The sequence below is a fragment of the Scomber scombrus genome, chromosome 5, assembly GCF_963691925.1.
Source record: "Scomber scombrus chromosome 5, fScoSco1.1, whole genome shotgun sequence".
Lineage (NCBI taxonomy): Eukaryota > Metazoa > Chordata > Actinopteri > Scombriformes > Scombridae > Scomber > Scomber scombrus.
This window is the reverse complement of record NC_084974.1, coordinates 21,999,466-22,020,067: the sequence shown is the minus strand read 5'-3', so window position 1 is coordinate 22,020,067 and position 20,602 is coordinate 21,999,466. Positions and strand designations below refer to the sequence as shown.

At 37.8% G+C, this 20,602-nt stretch overlaps 1 protein-coding gene across 2 annotated transcripts in view; it reads left to right on the top strand.

The window, feature by feature from the left end:
* LOC133980298 (rho GTPase-activating protein 42) overlaps positions 1-20,602 on the top strand; it is a 64,850-nt gene that overhangs the window by 694 nt on the left and 43,554 nt on the right. For both annotated transcript variants that reach the window (XM_062418980.1, XM_062418979.1), the window contains exons 2-3: positions 15,435-15,530; positions 18,451-18,512. In XM_062418980.1, the coding sequence (XP_062274964.1) occupies positions 15,435-15,530; positions 18,451-18,512 (158 nt within the window). The remainder of the gene's footprint in view (positions 1-15,434; positions 15,531-18,450; positions 18,513-20,602) is intronic.

The window sequence follows — 20,602 nt, the reverse complement described above, 5'->3', positions numbered from 1 at the left end:
GCCAGATGTATTAAGATCATAAAATGCAGAGCTCCACTCCATTAATGAACGATGCTTTCACTCTTTAATGCTTCATCAGAGGAAGAAGTGAGAGAAAACATAGACTGTCTATGTAATGACTGCAGTCATTGTCCTCTAAAACGCTAAGATCAGTTGCAAATTCCACTGCACTGATAAAGTGGACTTCCTGTTCTGCTGTATCCCACTAGGGATGGTAGTTTGGTCTGTTAACATCAGAAGTTTATCTGTGAAATGGAGGAAGATTAGACATTTAGGCCTAATAAAGATGGGAAATAGCTAGCCTGGAATAGGATGAGCAGTGTATAGAGGCCCAAATGTGTGTTTTTTTTGTTTTTCACAGCTCAACCTAGCATGGCCCTTGTCAAGGTTCACTGCTAAAACGCCTCATTGTTCTCATGCTTTCATTCTTTTTCTCACTATCCCTACATTGTATATGTAGGCTCCTGTATGCTTTTGATTTCTGATGCTCTTTTAGTCATTGAAAATAATTGTGCTGAGCCAAACTGCAAGTTGCAATGTTAATATTCACAGTAAAACAAACTTAAGCAAACATGTATTATTAGAGTGCTGTGTATATATTTGTGATTGTATAAAGCATGTCTTACTTGCTTTTGTGCTCTGAAAGTTCATGCATCATGGAGTTTAAGCTATGATTCACCCATTTTATGTTGTATTATTTATTATGTAGTACGCACTGAGTTGTGTTGTAGCAAAGTAAAACCTGGTAATATGGACAAAATTAAATATTACAATACTTTTGACCAAATACCTCAATATTAATATTGGGGAAATATTGTAGGGATGATTATTGGTGCTTTCACAAAATATTTAAAGTTGGTAAAGGCAAATAATACACATAGCTAGAAACAGTTTATTAAATTCAGATTACATCCCTTTACTGTAATGCAGCCTTTAAAACCAGGAAAAGAAAACATAATGTGACGATATCCAAAATCTAAGATGATATAGAGTCTCATATCACAATATCGATATATTGATATATTGCCCAGTCCCTAAAGCAAAGCCTAGTAAATTTGTAAAGAAGTTATAACAACATTGAAGTGTGTATAGCATCAACTGCCCATCAACCAATCAGAATCATTTAAAAATGAGTGAGATTTTGAGCATGATGGAAGGATGGATAGTCAAATGAACACAAACAAAACATTAGAATAAAGCAGTTAAAATACATTTATATATATTTAGCACAATATTATAAGATCCATTCAAAAACATGAGTGGACTTTTTTTTGTCGCTTTGCTTATATTCTTCATCTGGCTAGTACAGTTTCTGTCTCAGTTGGAGCCATATTGGTACATTCACAATATCCATAGCTTGGATATCATTAGCTAATGAGATACAGTATTCATACTATGGGGACATTTGATGTAAACAAAAAACATGAGCAGCATTTAGCATTTCAATCATCATGTCTTATGACTGAATCTGCTGTTTCTCAGGGCAGCCAAAGGCAAAACCTATTTCATACCAATTTTACTGGAATAGTGTTCTGTCAGTAGGTAAGGTACCACAGGTGCTCAATGGTTTATTCATAGCAGGGAGGATATTCAGTAGCAGTATGTCAAAGGTCCATGCAAACAGTTTAATACTAAATCAGACCTGGAGTTTGGCCACACTCCAGGTTGCAATCTGCACATGAGACAGTGACATGGGAATTGAGACTTTGATTGTGGTATTGATGATGGTATTTGATCCCACCCTTAATGTGTCAACAGGGTTCTGCCTTGTGCAAAAGTTAAAAAAACAGTACCGAAAATATAATGGTTAACTTAAACTATTAAATTACCCATAAATCTGGTCCTAACACAGGCAGCTTTCAGGTTGGATTTTTATCTTCCATCCTTTAACTGGAAATCCCAGTTTCAGTCAGGGGTGGAGGGAGGGCTTGGGGAGCGTATAGATGATAAGTAAATAATTGATGGTCTTAACTTAGGATGCCACAGAGGTTTATGACCCTTTATGACCCACCATCAGTGGTGACATTACTGGAAGACCTTTAATGGACCCTTTTTTAATAGTAATCATCTCATGTTTCAAAATTGAATAGTGTACTATAATTCATTGGCCTTCACACATGCTGCCTGAATGGGTCCAGTTGAGCCAAGGTTGTCTTTCATGTTAATACATTAACTGTAAAATGGCGCTACGCACTACTGAAACTGTACTTGGCAGTTTCGAGTATGTGAGTCACTGTGAGATTGTGTGTGTAGTGTGCATGTGTGTGTAACTTGTCCTGCACATTTCCTCTTTGTTTCTGCTGTTAGTACAGGTGTATTCATTAAGTTAATACTTGTGGTAATGGGATTTCAAAAAAGTCGTCTCCTAGAGTTAAACAGCATTAGGTGTGGTTAGAAATGTTACTTTTCTGCTTAGTTCATTCTTTTTAAGATTGACAGTGTAATACTGTCAATTATGGTCCAAAAGACTTGACTGGCAGGGCTGACTTTTGTTTAATACATGCCTTAGTAAAAAAAAAAACCCATCACATTTAAAATGACCGTTTAATAATCAACATGGAAGTGGTGAAGTATTTTGCTTCAGACATAAAATGGAGGCTGTATCCATTCCTTGCTTTGAATTATATTAATTAATCAATATAAATTGCATTTTTGCCTCTTTACATTTAACCTAGTTATAAAAGACAAAATGCTGCACTCTAAATAAACCAACTTTCTACGCTTGTATTGCTATTATAATGCATGTACTAATGCTCCTAATAAGGACTGTGGCCAAAACCTGATCAAACTCCACTACATCTTGAATGTAATTTATTGGTATGGACATGCATTATTTGTTCCAGGTGCAACTGAGATCTGTCTGCAGATGCTATGACTAGCCTTTCCCTTTATTATCTGCTCAGCACTTAGTGTTCACACCTGTTGTAAATAACAACTGCTGACTTTTATTAATCCCTCCACTTGACTGCAGTAATTGAATACGCTAAAGGCACTAATTATCCCTCTGTGAGTAGGGTGGGAAGAACTGCACATACGAGCGAAATAGTGATACATTTTCAATGAGGAAGGTAAGTTTGTCTTCTATGCACTTGGGCACATAGCCAGGCACCAGTGGGGGCTGTATACTTGAAGTCTATCCGGTAACATTAAAATGGTGTGAGGAAGTGATTAGCATAAAGCCAGTTAGTCCGACGTGTGTTTAGTAACTCATTAGTGCACCCTGTTGGACAAGTTTAAGTAAAAAGGATTTTTTGTTAAAACCCAGCGACAGCCATCTTGGCTAAATAAAGCCAATGTGGGAGTGCCTTAAGGGGCAGCTGGGACATGGCTCCCAAACTTTAAAAGGTTCTCTGTAGAAATCCACATTTTAAAACGTTCCTCTACAGAATACAAAATACCCCTGTGCTATAGTTTCAATTTTTGTTTCATTCCATTCTAGGTGTGCAACTAATGGTTACTGTCATTATTGATTAATCCCACTATTATTTTTTCACATTTGAAAAGTAGTCATTTAGAAACCAAGAATGGTTATTTGATTTTCAAAATAGTTAACAAGACTTACATGTATGCCATTTGTATAGAAAATGCTTGTTTCTTATTGGCTGGCAGAAGTCTCTGAAAATAGTGCAACAGGACACAATAATAAAGCTTCATGCTAGTAGCTTGCTCCGGGTGGTGAGACTTACAGTACACAAACATGGATTAAAGTGTAAGGCCCAGTTTCTCAGACAGAAATTAAGTCCAAGACTAACGACAAGATTCTGTGAAAATATCCATTCAAAACAATCCCTGTCTGGGATATCGGCCCTAAAACTTCAAAAAAGATGATCATTTGAACTCTCATTAGATTTTTACTACATATATAAAATAACATTGCAGACTTTCTCTGAACTGCAGCCATCATTTTTGTATATCAGAACACTTCATAAGCATTACTGCTTACATCAAACAGACTCAGAGAACTATGAGCACCCCATTTGCAGTCATCCTTCTCACCACCTGTCATGTAAGTCCAATATTCATAAGCCTTTTAGTCATGGATTGGCTGGCCAGCTCCCAAGAAAAATATTTGATATTGTTTGGCTCGCTAGATGTTTGCCCGTTTTTTTTACCAACCACTTGTCACCGAGCCTGCATACACTTGGCCTGCGTATGAGCTTTTGTCCTGAGTGTGGCCTCTATATTGTAATGATATGTCAATGGTTTCAGAGGTTAACGTCCTCTCAGAAGGCAAATGATTATATTTTCTACAGACTATGGCTTAAACCTAGTTTCTGTATTACATTAACTTGATAGAACACAATCTAACAACATTGAAAAACATGTTAAAACACTGTGCAGTAAAAGGCCCATGGCTGGTCCCAGTGCAGTAATCAGAAATCCTCAGAGAACTGCTCAGATTTGGGTAGCCTTTGGATGATGGTTTGTGTCCTTCACACACAATTTGTAAATAAAAAAAATTGTCACAATAAGCCAACTGCTTGTTCCTCACTCACTGTAGCAGCAGGTAAGGCATGTGATTTACAAAAATGTGAATCACTGATGTTCATTCCTTCTCATGTTTAGGACTTACATTTTCAACTGAATTCACATGTGAGGTTTATTGTGTATTTTAAAGTTGTTTTTTCCACTTCAGAGTTATCATTAAAAACCTTATTTAAAAATCAATGAATCAGAGTAAGCATTTAGTTTCCATAAGCTTTTATAAATGTTGTCAAATTATCTCCATCTAAACTAGAAGACAACCAATTATTATGTTAGCTGACTGTCTCTCCCACCACCCCACGTCTGTTCACCAGCTACAGAGTGAAACATCCTGCCTGGGATACACGCAGTAATGAATGGTTGGCATGGGGGTTGTTATTATAAAACCTACAGTATTAAGCAAGTCTGTAAACAGCATCTTCACTTGTTCCAATTTTGACAGCCTAATTGTGAGGTATTTCTGCAACTTTATATAGCCGTTGATTAGTGACTGTTATTTTATTAAATGAAGACATGACGTGTGGGCTTTTTCATCAGAAGTGATTTCACAATAGCTCTCAGCTTTGGGAACTCTGAGTGTTTGTTTGTCTGAGGATAGATGATGCTCCCAAGGCTCAGCCACAGGAAATGTCCTGTAAACATGCTTGTATAACCATCCCCCATCCTCCCTCAGATAGCATTTGGCCTGACATCATTCTGCTTCACTGTGTGGGTGTGTGCATGTATCTTCTGTGCGTGTGTGTGTGTGTGTGTGTCGGACTGTGATTGTTAGACAGGCTGTGTGTTGCAGGATTATACCGTTTATGATATATTGCTGCCGCTTTGACGACTTTGATGAATTTGAACTCATGTAAATGAAATACAGGAGTACATTATGTGACTTGTTTAGCAATAAAGCTGAGCAAAGCGGTAAGCTCAGCTCATGCAGCACTGCAAGGGATTCGGCTGTTTTTCTGTAGAAAGATTTTGATAAAAGAATTAGACGTTGTATTCCTGAAAGCTACTTGGCCTCAGACTTTGCAGGGAAATGTGTTCGACTCCAGGCTGAGGTCTTTTCTGAAGTACTCTATTGTTGTCCTGTCAGTCAAAGTGATTGTCACACCGAACACACTATTCTAATGCTTACTGTCATCTGCCATTGCACCCTGTTGCTTTTTTAGCTTCTTCAGACTGAAAAGGATCAGGTGGTGAATTTGTTTCTCCTCCAAAACATTAAAAATGAATTTATTCTCTTCAGCTGATCATGTTTCTTGTTGCACTATTTACTGCATGTATATTTTTTGTCCAAAGCTATTCAACCATCATACAAGCAGTTCTGTCAGGGTATAAACCAAGCTTAAAGTTACCAAATTGCTTAATATTAAGGGTTGGTGTGTGTTCAATCAGAACTAGTTTGTGAGACGTGCCGTCTAACCATGTCAGAAGTATTTCTACCCGTGCTGGGGGTTTCTGAAGCCAGCAGTGTTCCTTTTACCTGAGCTAAGTGCTGTTGTGTGTCGTTACCGCTTCAAAACAACTAGCAGACTTGGCTGGCAAACACTATGATTGTATTTTACATTCTTGTGATGAACCAAAAGATTGTGTGGTAATGAATTTGCATGTCGACTTTAGACATGCAAATTAGAGCGTCTCCAGAGCCTTGCCCCATGGGCTGCCAAGATTTATCATAAAGTGTTTGGACAATGGGGGCTTAAATTAGTTTTGCACACCTGTGTTTTTCATTGTCTTTAAATACTTGAAGGTGTGTTCAGGCAGGTTATACTTGCCTTGATAACAGCAAGAAGGCCTTTGACAAAATAGATGTTTTGTAAAGCCTTATTTGTGAAAATCCCCATGCCAAATATTACAACTGTGAAATTATGTTAATTTCTTCTGAGTGCTTTTTCTTTCAGAGGCAAGTTCATCGTGGTCAGAAGTTGTGTGAGCTGTCTTTGTGTGTCTCCTGAAAGAAAATCTCTCTACTCAGTCTAAAGGCTGTAGACTTTTTTATAAATGAAGGAGGCTGGCCTGCCTGGCTTTTTTCATTCCAGCAGAATTGCGGGGCTAATAACGCTGATCTTTTCCTTTGGAGCTTAAGAATAGGCTGTAGCATTGCATCAGCCTCGTATAAAAGACCCGGTGTCAGTATCTCCCATCTCTTCAATTGTTTTCAACAATTTAGATTTAGATTGTGGAGAACACTGCATTGATTGAGGATATTAAAGGTAAATTAGAAGTCAACACAAATAAAACAAGAAGAAACATTTGAAGTTTTAAAAAAAGTGGAAGTTTAACAAAATGTTAAAAAGAAATGCAAATTGCATACATAAATCCCATTTTTGTCTCCCTGTCATATTCTGTTCATTAGTAACCTGTGTATTGTTCCAATGTATTGAGATTATGCGATTGACTTGCCCACATGCAGACTGCAGATTGCTGAAAACAAGTCATTATAGATAATTGTATGTTCATTCTCTCAAAATACCAGAGACGCTGTTTGCTCAACGATTCTCAAGCAAACTTAGTTTTCAAGTCAGGATCTCCGACCATGTTATTACACCACTCCATAAAGGAAATGTGTGGGAAATAAAAGGAAGCCATGTGAAAAGCTGTTACAAGGCATCACCAATAGGCTTTATAATTGGAAAGTATACTGTATATAGGCTGTATGACTTGATGTAGATAGACTATGTTGTGTGGTCTCTTCCTTTCATGTTTTATTCAGCTTTATTAAGTCGTTTCTGTCATTTAATAATTAGTTTTCAGGTTGACCAAGTGCCGTTTAAAGTTACTGCCTGCTACTTCAGCAAAGAGAATGAATTTTAGATTAGATGAGGCTTTGTTTCAGGCACCGGCTGGCGGTGGGAAAAGTTCGGTATGCTCAAGGAGTACGAAGGCCCATCTGGTTGGCTTTCCTCACACTGCGATGCTCTCCCCCCTGCTGTGCGACTGACAGGCGAATGTAATAGTAAGCAGGTGGAAGAGGCCTTACCTGAAGGGCCACTCCCGCATTACAATCCCTCCAAATGGAATCAAAGTGGCACAATGCACCCTACTGTTGCATCAAAGAGATCCCCCCCCCACCCCGTCTCTCGTTAAGCTGGGTGCATACGAGCGTTCCCCTTTGAAGACCTTCTCATCTCAAATCAGCGGTGTCTCTCTGACAAGATAAAGTAGCTGTGGTGTTTTTACTACAGTGTTGATGTACAGGCAGACTTTGCGCTGTCTCCATATTAGAGCTGCACTTCTGCAGGATGCCTTTATTTTTGTTTACCTCGAAAAAAGGACATACACATAGTAAAGTCTGAAAATGTGCCTTATGAATGTTATACCTTGAGTGCATTCTGAGTCATTTAAGGAGAAGTGTAAATGTGTAACTACTTAACAAAAGCTGAAGATGAATTCTTTTTTGCACAGATTGTTGCTTTTTAATGGAACACATTAATGCCTTTGATTTGGGACTTTAAAAGCTTTTCGGCACTAATTTGTGCGTACACACTTCATTAAAAACCCCTAAGATATTCAGAGGTGTGGAAGCACAACAAGGATGCTGTTTTGTAATTAGTATTGTGATGAGCAGTCACATGACACAGAATGCTGGAAATGTGGTACCCTGATTTTCTAGCATGCCTCAACATGTGCCGCCCAACAGGACATTTTTTTGAATACTTTCATTGTAGATTTTATGAGCTTGCAGCTAATAATTTTCTGCCTCTAGGCAGTGGACAAAATAACATGATAGGCTTGCAAAAAAAGACTTAAACATAAGAGCTACTGTTGCTGTTAATCAGTATATTTGTCATGTTTATTGGTTTATTTCTTTACAGCTATATTATGCCTGTTATTTGTTCATACTGTTTGTCTCTCTTTGGCTGTGTGATTTTTGGGACTATTCATATTATTTAAAAAAGCAGTATAATTGCTGTTATGACCAGTGCCCCAGCAATTTAATTCAAACAGCTTTGGTACCCTTTAAACATGAAGCAATAAACACATAAATGCTTAATTGGCATTTAAATATAATCCACCTTTGTACTCAGAGTGTATTTCTGAGATATTGAAATTACTATATTTCAGGTCCTGCTGGGTGAAATACATGTATTTTCTCTCTTTAAATATTTAAACCCATGTGGTGCCATTTTAAGCTAATGAATAAATGCCACACAAGTGTAAAATGAATGAATATGTGGTTAAGTCAATTCAGGGCTGAGCAATGTTCTCTCATACAAGGTATAGATATAGTGAAGGTATAGCAGTACTAAATTGAATTATGTAGATTCAATAATTTATCATAAGATTACACATTGAAGCAAGAGTAAAGAAACAAAAAAATAAAAACAAATACCAAAAATATACAGTGGTAAGAAATAGGATATATTTTGTCTGTATGATACATATATATGTTGCACAAATATTAGCTCAGAACCTCTGGCTGATGGTTTGTAGGAATCATGGCCGCAAAACTGAAAACCCGAAATTGCTGTTGCAAAATTGATGCATGGCCTCAAACAGTGATTTATGTCCTAATAGCTACTGAAGTAAACATTACACTTAAGCACTCAAGCTGTTCACATGAAACTGAAGACTTTCCTGCAGTCCTGTTTGTGTTTTGTCAGGGGTTGTCGGCAGATGGAATTCGGTAGTATGTGGTTGCCCTGGAGACGAGATAAAGGGTGTACCCAGGGGGCTCTGCACCGTGGTGACTGACAGTCATAGTCCTCGCTCACATCTCACACACTGGCCACTAACTGGGCTAGCTGCTCCCTCCAGTTATGTCTTGGCTGGGTGGTCAGAGCTCCACTCTTTGATTAAAACCTGCACAGAAGGATGGTGCACCATAACTATTGTTCTTTCTGTTTCCCCTTTGTGCATGCCCACTGTGTGGAGAACCATTTCAGCAGGATGGATAGTACTATGTTAGGAAAACTGCATGCAGGGTAAGATAAAATGTTTGCTGAGTGTAAAAATATTAGACGGCACTATTTTAAGGTGTTGGTATAAATAGTGTATTAATGATTCAAAATTTTGAAAATAGGTAATTTTCTTTTTCTTTTTCTTTCTTTTTTGTTGGTTACTCATGCTGCAATAGCTCCACTTTGTTAAACTTCAAGTGATCAATAACATCTAACATCTTCAGATTCAGACATTATCAAAGTTACGCTTCTTTCCTTTTATTACTCCCTTGAACAGCACAGCTCTTTTTCAAGACACACACTCAAAGTGCAATGCACCAAATTCCTGCTTCTGTCAGAGGAGATGTAGAAGAGTAAGATGAAATATCTAGGGAACCATGAAGTCTCTACTTCATATGCACCAAATGAAGGTCTCCCTTTCTTTCTGTCTTTTATTCCTAATTTCCATCCTCTCTTGTAGAGTGAAAGCGAATCTGGCCTCTTCTGGCTGCTGCTGTATGTCCCTGTATCACATCAGTATAATTTGTGAGGTATTTCCTCTAATCATTGTGATGTGGTGAGTAATGACATGAAAATGAACACAGACTGTAACAAATAATGGGTGTAGCCACTGTTATGTGACCAACCGGTTTGTGGACTCCCGTTTTGACCGTTGCCGTCTCAGAGTTTTGAAGCCAGAAGTGACCACATTTAGACGAGAGTGTGAGTGTGAGCTGAACCTAACGCTAGCTGCTGGCTTGGTTAGCGCTGTGCATTTATACTCTATGGTTATATGTGATAATAGTAATGCTAATAAAATGTACTTAACAGAAAAAACTGAACATTCAAATCCTAAGAGGGTCTTTTAGTACAACCAAATGCTGAACAAGACTTTTTTAGGTGACCAAAATGTTACAATTAACTTTCATGAACTACTACATACACTGTGAATCTGAAGTCACACCATGGTTATGTTACCTAGCCCATGTTGTTGCTATGGTTGCGACTTCCCTGTGATGGCACCCACCTATCACTCGAAGTGGGAACGGCCATAATTATGCATAGGTTTAAGCCTTAATAAAAATGTTTAATGTGCTAGTAATATAATAATTCATGATCAAGGAAATTAGCTGTAGAGACCAAAACCATTTTTTGTACCAGACTGTAAACATAGTTATTTCTGACGTAAAGTTGGGCATTTTAATACAGGGGCCAGCCTCAAGTGGCCATTTGAGGAACTGCAGTTTTTGACACTTGCGCATTGGCTTAATTTTCAGCACAGGTGGTTTCTTTTTGGCCACAACAAGCCGGCACCAAGCATTAAAAAGAGGAAAACTGGAGTACCCCCCCCGTTATAGTAAATATATTTTAATTAAGGGCACTATGTTAATACTATTAAAATTGTACCTTAGACATTCCTTTAACTTGGTCAAGCCATACTTTGTCATTAGCAAAAACATTTCAAGCTCTTCTTCAGCCTTGGGAGCTACTACACACTACTGCTCAGTTAATGTGCTGATAAACAAAAATCTAATTCATTAGTAGACTTATATATTGTAGAGTGCAGAATACCAACAGTCAGCTTTCACATATTAACTAACAAAACACCCTGAAAACAGAGACTCTCTCTTACATTATTTCCACTAAAACTTTTGAATCTACTACTCAGAATGTGCTCTACTGCTTGCCTAAGGTTAAAAAATGTAAGCTGTTCATTTATCTTCATACTTTTCTCTTTCCATTTATCTTTGCTATTCGACCTTGTGATTACTTTCAGTGACGTGGTTTCTTTGTATTCACTTGTGCAATACTTTCTGCTGTACGGAGAAAAGGGCCAAAATAATTTGTGGTGATTCCCAAACTTAGTAAATAATGCATGTGAATAGCAAATAAACAACTCTTGAGAATTCCCCTAATTAAAAAATGGTAAATATTTATACATGTTCACTTTGAGGTAGATCAGCAACAGGATGTTACTAGCAAGCCATCATACAGGCAAATACTTTGACATATAACTGCAAAAAGTGCATTACTGTTTAGAATAGTGATGCAAAAGTAGGTAATTATGTAGGCAACCAGCTCTCTAATCTTTTCTGCTGAGGGTAAAGCAACATTCAGCTACTTGCAAGTTAATATAACGTCATTAAAGTGCTACTAGCAAACATGTCTTCAAGCTTATTACAGTTTATGCCAGGGTTTATATTTTTAACTAAATGCATAGGTTCTGGGGGCACATTTAGTAGTCATTACTCTCACTAATTAATGCAAACAAATGTATATATATAAGATGTTTTGAGGCCAGCCTGCCATGACATACCATCTAAAAACATTGCATTGTTGTTAGTTAAGAATGAATACAGAAGAGACACAGATCAGATAATTGTTCGTTTTTTAAGGTGTACTTGTTTCCATTGTTTTTGGTGGCAATAAGAGAACAATAGAAGCTGTTGACAGCATGGGTAGAAGACATGGGTTTGTTTTTTGAGGTTTAGACCTGTCTGAACATCAGAGCTAAAAAGTCATCCATTATTTATGGTCCTGTGAGCCCATCCAGACAACTGCATCTAGATATTGATCTCAAATCAGCAGCTTTAGAGTCAAAAGCAAGAATGATAGAGGCGCATCACTGGAACAATACATCTTTTGGAAAAGTTTCACTCAGTGGCACTCAGGGTTACCTCAGCAACATCAGACTTTCTCATTCAAGATAGTGTGCTGTATTCCTTTCAATCTGTGATCTTACTGAACAAAACTCTTGCTCTTTTGTTCCTGTGATGACTATACTGAAATGTGATATAACAGTGCTTGCTGTTACACATTGAGAAATATCACATGATTCTTTTTTATCAAGCTTTACAACCAATTTATGTTCCTGGGGAGATGAGAGCATTGATTTTTGTGGGCTTTTAAGGCCAGTTTGTACTTCCCTGTTAGATAAACTATTGTCACAGTAGAAGCTGTATAGATTACAACACAATATCTATTAGAGACTGTTAAACATTCCTCAAATGCATAATTTCTAGAAATACAAAAAATAGCAATAGCCTTGGCAGCTTGTAACATTATGTCATTTGTATTATAAGTCATTGTTACCTTTTTAATTATTAAGGAATGGGATGCAGTGGATACCACCAATAAAATGTATTTATTTGATAGTATGTCACATTATTCTTTCCATTCTGTTGTTGCTGTTTAGTAAATGAGGTTGTGGATCCTTCTTAAAGAGCTTAACTGTTGGCACTTGAATGTATAATGTCAGAATATGAATTACATACAGTATAAGAAGCATGTGTTACTCCGATACAGTTACAAGCTTTAAAACTGAGTCATTTAAGTTTTGACTCAGACTAGCAAAGTATAATTTCAAAACATCCTCATTTCTTATACAGCATACAGCAATAACTGAGTCATCTCTCACTTGTATACTATCTACTGTATACTATCTGGCTGCGTGCATTTTTGCAGTTGCATTTAACTTCACAGTTCTGAGAAGTAAAGGCATCACTGTCGATGAGAGGATAAAGAAAGAGGGAAGCATTTATTGAGTTATTGTCAACAATGGATATGAGAAAAACATGTACGTTTCAACCTGTGTGGGCTGACAACTAAAATGTCAGTGAGTATTTCACTGACTCCATCTTGTTTTGCCTGTAATTATACATTTTACCAAATTGTGAAAGATAAAAAGCTTCCATTATGTGCTGAAGCTTCACCTCAGTATTTCTAAACATACTTTCCCCTCAGCAAGAATGCACTCACACTGTAGATCCACCACACACTAACCTTTATGTAACTGAGGTATGAAACAAATTGAAATCAGTTGCGTAATATAAAGTAAAATTGAATTACAAATGTTTCACACACGTGGTCAACTCTATGCAGGTCAGCACTGCAGTTACTTTGCCCTTTGCATTGAAAAGCTGCTTAATTGCTTTTCCACCCAACATGTTTGATTTCCTTATGAATTTGACTGCAGTCAGATCATCTCCTGCTTATGTGCCTGATCGCTCAAATGCAGACCATTGAGTACTATCTAGGACTATGTTTTTTATGCACTTATGACTCATGTTAAAGATACATAAACATTTTATTTGACTCCCTAATTGACTAGTATATATTTTATCTTTTACATGTAATTGTTAGAACTAATTTCCCACCCACTAATGAAGCTTCATGTTATTACACGAATACGTTTTATAATTGAAAAAGGATCCGACTTTAATTTCCTCAAAATGCAGAGAGATTTTTGTCAAGTTTAAACATGATGTGGACCACGCTCGTAGCCGAGTGGTTACTGCGCATGCTATATACCCGCAACGTCCCTGGTTTGAGTCTGGCAAGAGACCTTTGTTGCATGTCATACCCATTTTTCTCTCTCCCCTTGTTTCCTATTGGCCTCTCTGCCACCAACTGTTCAATAAAGGCAAAAAAGCCCTAACAAATTAAAAAGGTTTATACGTTGTTATTTCAGTGAGGAAAAAATGGCCTAAACCCTATGATCTGTTGTTGAGAAGTTTAGCAGTCACAGGTAACTTTCTAATTGGGGAGTTAAAGCTTTTAATGCTATATTCTACTCCACACTATATAAATAATAAAAGCACCTTAAAAACTCTTATGTCTTATTATTGGTCATAAAGGCATTTTTCAAAAACAAAGAGTTTTTTCAGCTGCCAGAAAAGGTAAACTTGTACAGGTTATTGTGAGGTAGCTGACATCTCTGGGTCCATTTTAATGTTTGGTGATGTGTTTTTCTGTTTTTTCCATGCATTATAAAAAAGTTACGTGGGAGGGTTTTTTGTCAGGCAGGCAGGGTTCAGTAAATTAACTTTTTTTTTTTTTTCTGAAGGCAGTATCAGGTGAGAGCGTCTCTTAGAGGGCCTCTAATTCTTGAATGGACATGAAACACTTTGCTTGACTCATCACTACAAAAAGTGCTGTCGGTTCTTGCTGATTCTAGTTCATTGCATAAGTAGAAGGTAAAAAGACTGTGTACCTAAAAACTTTATGAAAGAGTCAACTCTCAATTGATTGAATAGATTTAGTTTCAGATTGTTGAACATTTTTGGTTGAATTCAGCAGCCTATGGTGCAATGATTTGTTTCTGATTGCTACATCAAAGAGTTGAATATGGTTGGACTGATTTGAAACTTTATCTGTCTCATTTAGCATTTAGCCTTTAGCGTGCGTGTTCTCTACAAGAAATTAGTGCTGAGGCTGACAGATACAGTAGTATTTGAGTCATTTAAAAAACTGATGGAATAAATCAGTGTTATTAAAAGTTGAAATATATACAACCTAGCACACATACACACACACACACACCTATGCGCACTATTAAAAGTCATTAACAGTGAATTGTCAAGTGCTAATTTTCATTTGGAAAAATTCTCTTGAGGTCTGATAGAATTTTCTCCCATGCCACCAGTCACCAAATGTTTTGAATAAGAAACAGAACACACTTTTTTCTGTAGTTGAAAATTACTGAATATAAAATACACTAAAGTCTGGAGGTTGTCAAATGTCACCATGAAAAATTTTGGTCCACACTTTATCACAACTGAACCCAAGGAATGCAATAAACATCACAGATTTATATCTAAGCGTGTGAGAGCATCCAAAAGTGGAATTTTTCTATGGATTTGAACTTTAATATATCATTTTTGACACAAAGGTTAGACAACTGAGCTGGGATTATTTTTTCTGGACAGATACGTGTATTATGATCAATGTACAGGTGATAAAGTAAATATTGCAGTCGCTCACAGAGCTGTTACTCTGAATGTCAGTGGGTATGGAATTGGACATTCAGCACGTCATAAAGGTGCATTATTTTGGTCTTCTGCTCCCAGAACGTTCATCTTTTTCTACTGTTATGTTTCTGTTGTTTCTGTATGTTTATGTTTTTGTGTCTATAGCAGGAAGTGAACTAAACTTAAACGTACAGAGTCATAGAGTGGTACTATCCACCAAGTGAGAAATGGTCTAGGTCTGCAGGTATACTGATAAATATGATATATCCCTGTCTGATTCATCCGTGCAATGCTGTATTTCTGATGCTCTGACCCTCTCACTCTCCAGATCTCTCCGCTGCCGTACAGAAGTTCTCCCAGTCCCTGCAGGAGTTCCAGTTTGAATGCATAGGCGATGCAGAGACAGATGACGAGGTGAACATCGGTAAGTTTCGTCTGACCTGGTTTGGAGGGCACATCTCTCTCTCTCCAGTTTTCTATCTCTTCCTCTCTGCTCTTCCTAATTAGTTGGGTTGTCAACTCTATCAAGACCTTTTCTGACATTTCCGTAGGAATTATCTTGGGAGGTACTTGAACACAATTGGCTGTACTCCTTACACGCAACATAAGAGCAAGTGGCCTATGGCTTAGGACCAAGTGCTAAAAATATGATATTATTATATTATAGAGCAATTTTACATCAGTGATAAGTAATTAATGGAATTAGAGAAGGTTTTTTCTGAGACATTGGGATCTCATTTCAGACTAAATTAAACATACCCTGCAAATTCTTGGAGTGGGATTCGGCGTATAGATCTTAAAGTTGTCTGAGATGCATGTATAATTAATGCTATTGATTTGTTTATGATGCTTCCCCTGTATCTTTCCGGGCCTATAAGATATCAAAGGGACTAATTGTGATCAGTGTCAGAGATTAATGGAGGTGCGAACCTCAGAGCTTCCAACAGGAATATGAAAGCAGCTGTGTAGAGGGCCTCTCTGGCTCTAATGGGCAGGACTACCAGTCTGGCCTCTTCTTCCTCCTCTTTTTTTTTTTTTTTTGCACTGCTCATTATCCCCAGCTTGAGTCCTTTGCTCTGTAGAGCTGGAGACTGGTGAATTACTGTCCATCTGTGAGGGCTAGACTGGATATCGACCTCCTCTACATGAGGCTGTAATGTTCATCTGAATGCATAATGAATAGTCCTTTTCCCTTTTTTCTCAAAAAGCTGCAGCAGCTGTATGATAAGCAAGGGTGCAGGAGACCAATTATGCTTATTGGAAAAATCCACACCCAAATACATGCCTCATTAGAATCAAGAACGCTTTAATTTGAGACAACGTATCCCTTTCTGGCTTTCAATTAAGAGTGATGTTTGTCTCAGATTGAACAATGGATGTTTTAGATGCCCACTTGCTATGGAGCTTGACATTGCCTTCATTTAGAGTTTAAACCACTCTCACAATAGAAAGGGTTCAGATGACAGAGCCCTAGGCCTCTGTTGGCAAGGAATTCATTGACTGTGTAATGCAGACAATGGCAAATTCATTTGGGAGGGTTTTAATCAAGTGTGGATGCAACAATGACAAAAAATAACATCATGCAATTGAAAATACTATGTAGTACTCTGTGAGATTTGAAATTCCTTGCATACACAACACACAATTTCTGGCTTTGTGTGTTAGCGTTGAGATTAAGTGCTCAATCTTCTTAAAGTGAAATAATTTCTTCACACTCTAAGCCATACGACTATGTTCCCACAGAGAGAAAAGGCCATGATTACTATTTGAGGGAAAAAAAATGAAACAGCCTGTTGAAATCAATCGAGTCATCAATGACACTGAGTTTTCTGACTGACATAGCTAGACCCTATCGTGAATGCCAGCCATGATCTTGATGCAGTATTGGTATAGTTCACTTTGATGCTCCCAACTTCCCCATATAACATTGGGATCCTGTATGAGCTGCCAGACGGGTTCACCTGACCTTTCATTGATTTCACTCTATGACTTCCTGCAGTGACATTCACATTCCACGCCAGTTATCTAGGAATCAATGGGGCCAAAAGATTGATGTGGCTATAGAAATTTAAATTTTTTAGAAAAGTTGCATGCCCTTCTCTCAGAAGGTCAATCCTTTTCTCTCCAAGAGCTGTTCAGAGCCTTCTGGGGTGGAACAAGTCAGGTGTGCTCTAAATCTAGATCTAAACTTAAATATCAAGCAGAAAGCCAACATTTAAACCCATTACATTGATCAGAAAAATACATATCTTCTTATAGCATGCAGGAAAAGTTTATATATGGTAAATGTCTCTTTTTATTTTTGTTTTTCCACATTTATCTTCTCATTATGTAGTAAATTTGATGACATTCAGTGATTCATCAGGTCTATTGCCTTTCCTCCATTTTAAATGATATGCAAGCCCTAACCTCACTTTGACTCCTGTTTCACTTCTTCAGAGTCTAATCTTGTCCCATCAGTGGCTCCAGCTGTGCCCTTTACCCCCTGAGAGGTTTGTGCTGTTGATAAAGGAGCTAGTGGCGTTAATAGGAGGCCAGCCCGCCTGCAGGATCACTGGCACAAAATCATTGCTCCCTGGTCTTTAAAAGCTTTCGTGTTTAAATGGACTAAAGTGTCTGAGATGATGCATGGGTCCCCACGCCAGGCCGTCGCGGCAGATAATGATGTTACTGTGTTGGCAAGCAGAGCAGCTCGACCGCTGCTAAATGGCTGGACACGGGGTGACACAGGGGCTGACCAACAGAGGCCACACTGTATCTGGCTGTCCCTCCATTTAATGAAGCTGTGAAGCTATCAAGGCACAATTCTCTGACAGATAAGGTTCGATGTATTGTATGCTGAATTCATCTGGCCCTGCAGAATGTAATGTAAGCTGCTGAAGTATAGCCCAGATGGCAGGAACATATCTATAACACATCAGTCTCTCCCACATTGTGACAGTATGTTGTAAAGCGGAGCAGGGGAAGGAAATAAAGGGAAGCAATCAGGGGGTTGCATTCAATGGAAGTATTGTTTTTTAGTGCTAGTCTTGGTTTTAAATTGAACAGCTGCATGATTTTATTAGGTTCTAAAATAAGCTGCACTGAAAGCTCTGAAGCTCCAGTGCAAATAAACATTTTAGCACCATGCTACAGTACTCGTGGGGTGCCAGGAACATCTGATGTTTAACGACTGTGCTACTGTGTTTGAATGCAATAACACAGTGGATCACTATGTACTTCTCAGTGGTGACCATATTGTGCATGATGTACCATACATGTCAATGCATTTATTGGCTAAACATATAGTATTTCACCTTTAATATGGTGTTTTTACTCTGTTGTTTTTTTTCTTTATATTTCAGCCCAGTCATTCAAAGAGTTCGCCGAGCTGTTGAATACTGTTGAAGAAGAAAGAAGACGCTTGGTAAGAATTATGAATTTTATATTTTTCTTTTTGTATTTCACAAATAGAAAACTGCAATAATAAAAAGGGAAAATTAGGTAGAGCTGCTTACAGATTGCAAAGGAAATTTCTTATTTGAGGCAGGTTCTGTTGTGTCCCTTGACAACTCTATTTATAACTTGATGTAAAGAAGATATTTTAATCACGCTCCCAAGCATCACACATAGCCTATTTGCTGTCTATATGTAGTTTACATATTTCCAATCTTCTTTCAGTGCATACTTTTGACACATTTGTTACATTTGTTTGCTTTAAAACCCAGTTTTGTTTGTTTATTTAATAGTAGCCAACCAAGAAAACAACTAACAACCATCATACAGTATGGGTGGGGTGATGAACTAGAATGCTAATGATTATCCAGAGGTGCAATTAACAAAATATGTAAGAGTATCTCATTAACTTGTCAAACAGATGATGGGCATCAGAGTGCAACTTTGGGAACGTAGTCTATAAACTGTTCCTTCTAGCTATCAAAGTGTCAGTGGATTGACAGATAAACAGATCATAATGTAATATACAGACTCTAATAATATACAAATTCTTAATGCTTCATCATGCTTTCTGTGATGGATTAATTGTGAGCTCACATCATTTTTTTGGTCTGGATACTTTTATTTTCATGTCGTACAAAAAGTGGCAGCTATGACTCTGTGTAAAGGTCGGCAAACAAGCCTCCAAATATGCTGAATGTCTGCAGACAAACCAGGCATGACGTAAAGGGCAAGGGCAATGGAGGTGGGCGGTCGGGGTGAATGTCCCACCCAGTGTGAGAGTGTTGTGGAAATGCCCCCCCCCCCCTATACAAGAACATGCAGAACAAAAGAACCATTTTTTTTTTTAAATTTCAAAACAAATGTCAGTAAGAGCTTCTAGTTGCCTGGCTTTAACACTTTCTAAGGATAACAAAAAATGGAATTAACAGGAATTGATGCATTACATTTGTATTTATTTGTGCTGGTATGGAGTAAAGATGTCTTGTTCAAAGGATTAAATCTGTAGGTGTGTAGCCTCTGATAGCCTGAAGTCATAGACAGACAAATACAGAATATACATCATACAGGAGATAATATGATGCCCTGTAATTTATTGATGTTTGTTTTGGCTCATTTCAGAAAAATACTTGTTCTACCTGTATTTTTTTGGACTACCAGTTTAGTGTGCTGAAACAAATAACACATCCTCAGCTTTATCACTGTGCCGCCACGTCTCTGCAGAAAAAAACTGAACTTGGGATTGATTTGTAAAAGTAGACATTATAAAGGGTGGTAGTGAAAGGTGCCTGAGGGCAGGAATTACCTCAGTTCACAGACTTCAGTCGTGCATCCGATTTACCAAGTCTGTTATGCAAACACAATCAGCAAGATCGGTTTGCATTGACAGGTGTGTAACTACCTGAGACATTTTTTTAGGACTCCGTTATCTGTGAAGGAGCAGAGCACAAAGTTTTTTCCAGTCTGCAGGTGCGTGTTTGTTACTGACAAGATTTTGTGTGGAATGTCACTCTAAACTCGGAATGCAGATAGGACTTTTAGGGTCTTCAACTCTGAAATTAAAAGGTAATTATATAATATGAGAATAATGTGATCAAGCCACTTAAGCAGGTATAATGTACCTCTGCTTGACTATGCTTGCATGCATATATGTAGACAAGGCCATACAGCTGCTAAAACACAGATTAGTCCTGTAGAAATTGCATATAAAGGCTGAAATTTACGAGATGACTCAAAGTGAGCTTTTTCCTACTGACATTCAAAGTGCAGCTAAATTTTATGATAGAAAGGTTTGCCCTTTGAAGATGTGGGTCACCTCTGTGCGGGCCATGTAGCTTTATGGAACGCTGTTTCATCCTAATCAATTTGACAAGCATAAAACCACCATTCAAAAATTCATATAGCCTTTAGAGCATGAACTTTTGGCTGGACAGACTGCTATATCTGACTGACTGACTGACTGACTGACTGACTGACTGACTGACTGACTGACTGATGAAGTTACACCATTGGTCAGAGGAGTGTTAAGTCCTCAGGAGATGCCTATCTGTTCCACTCACA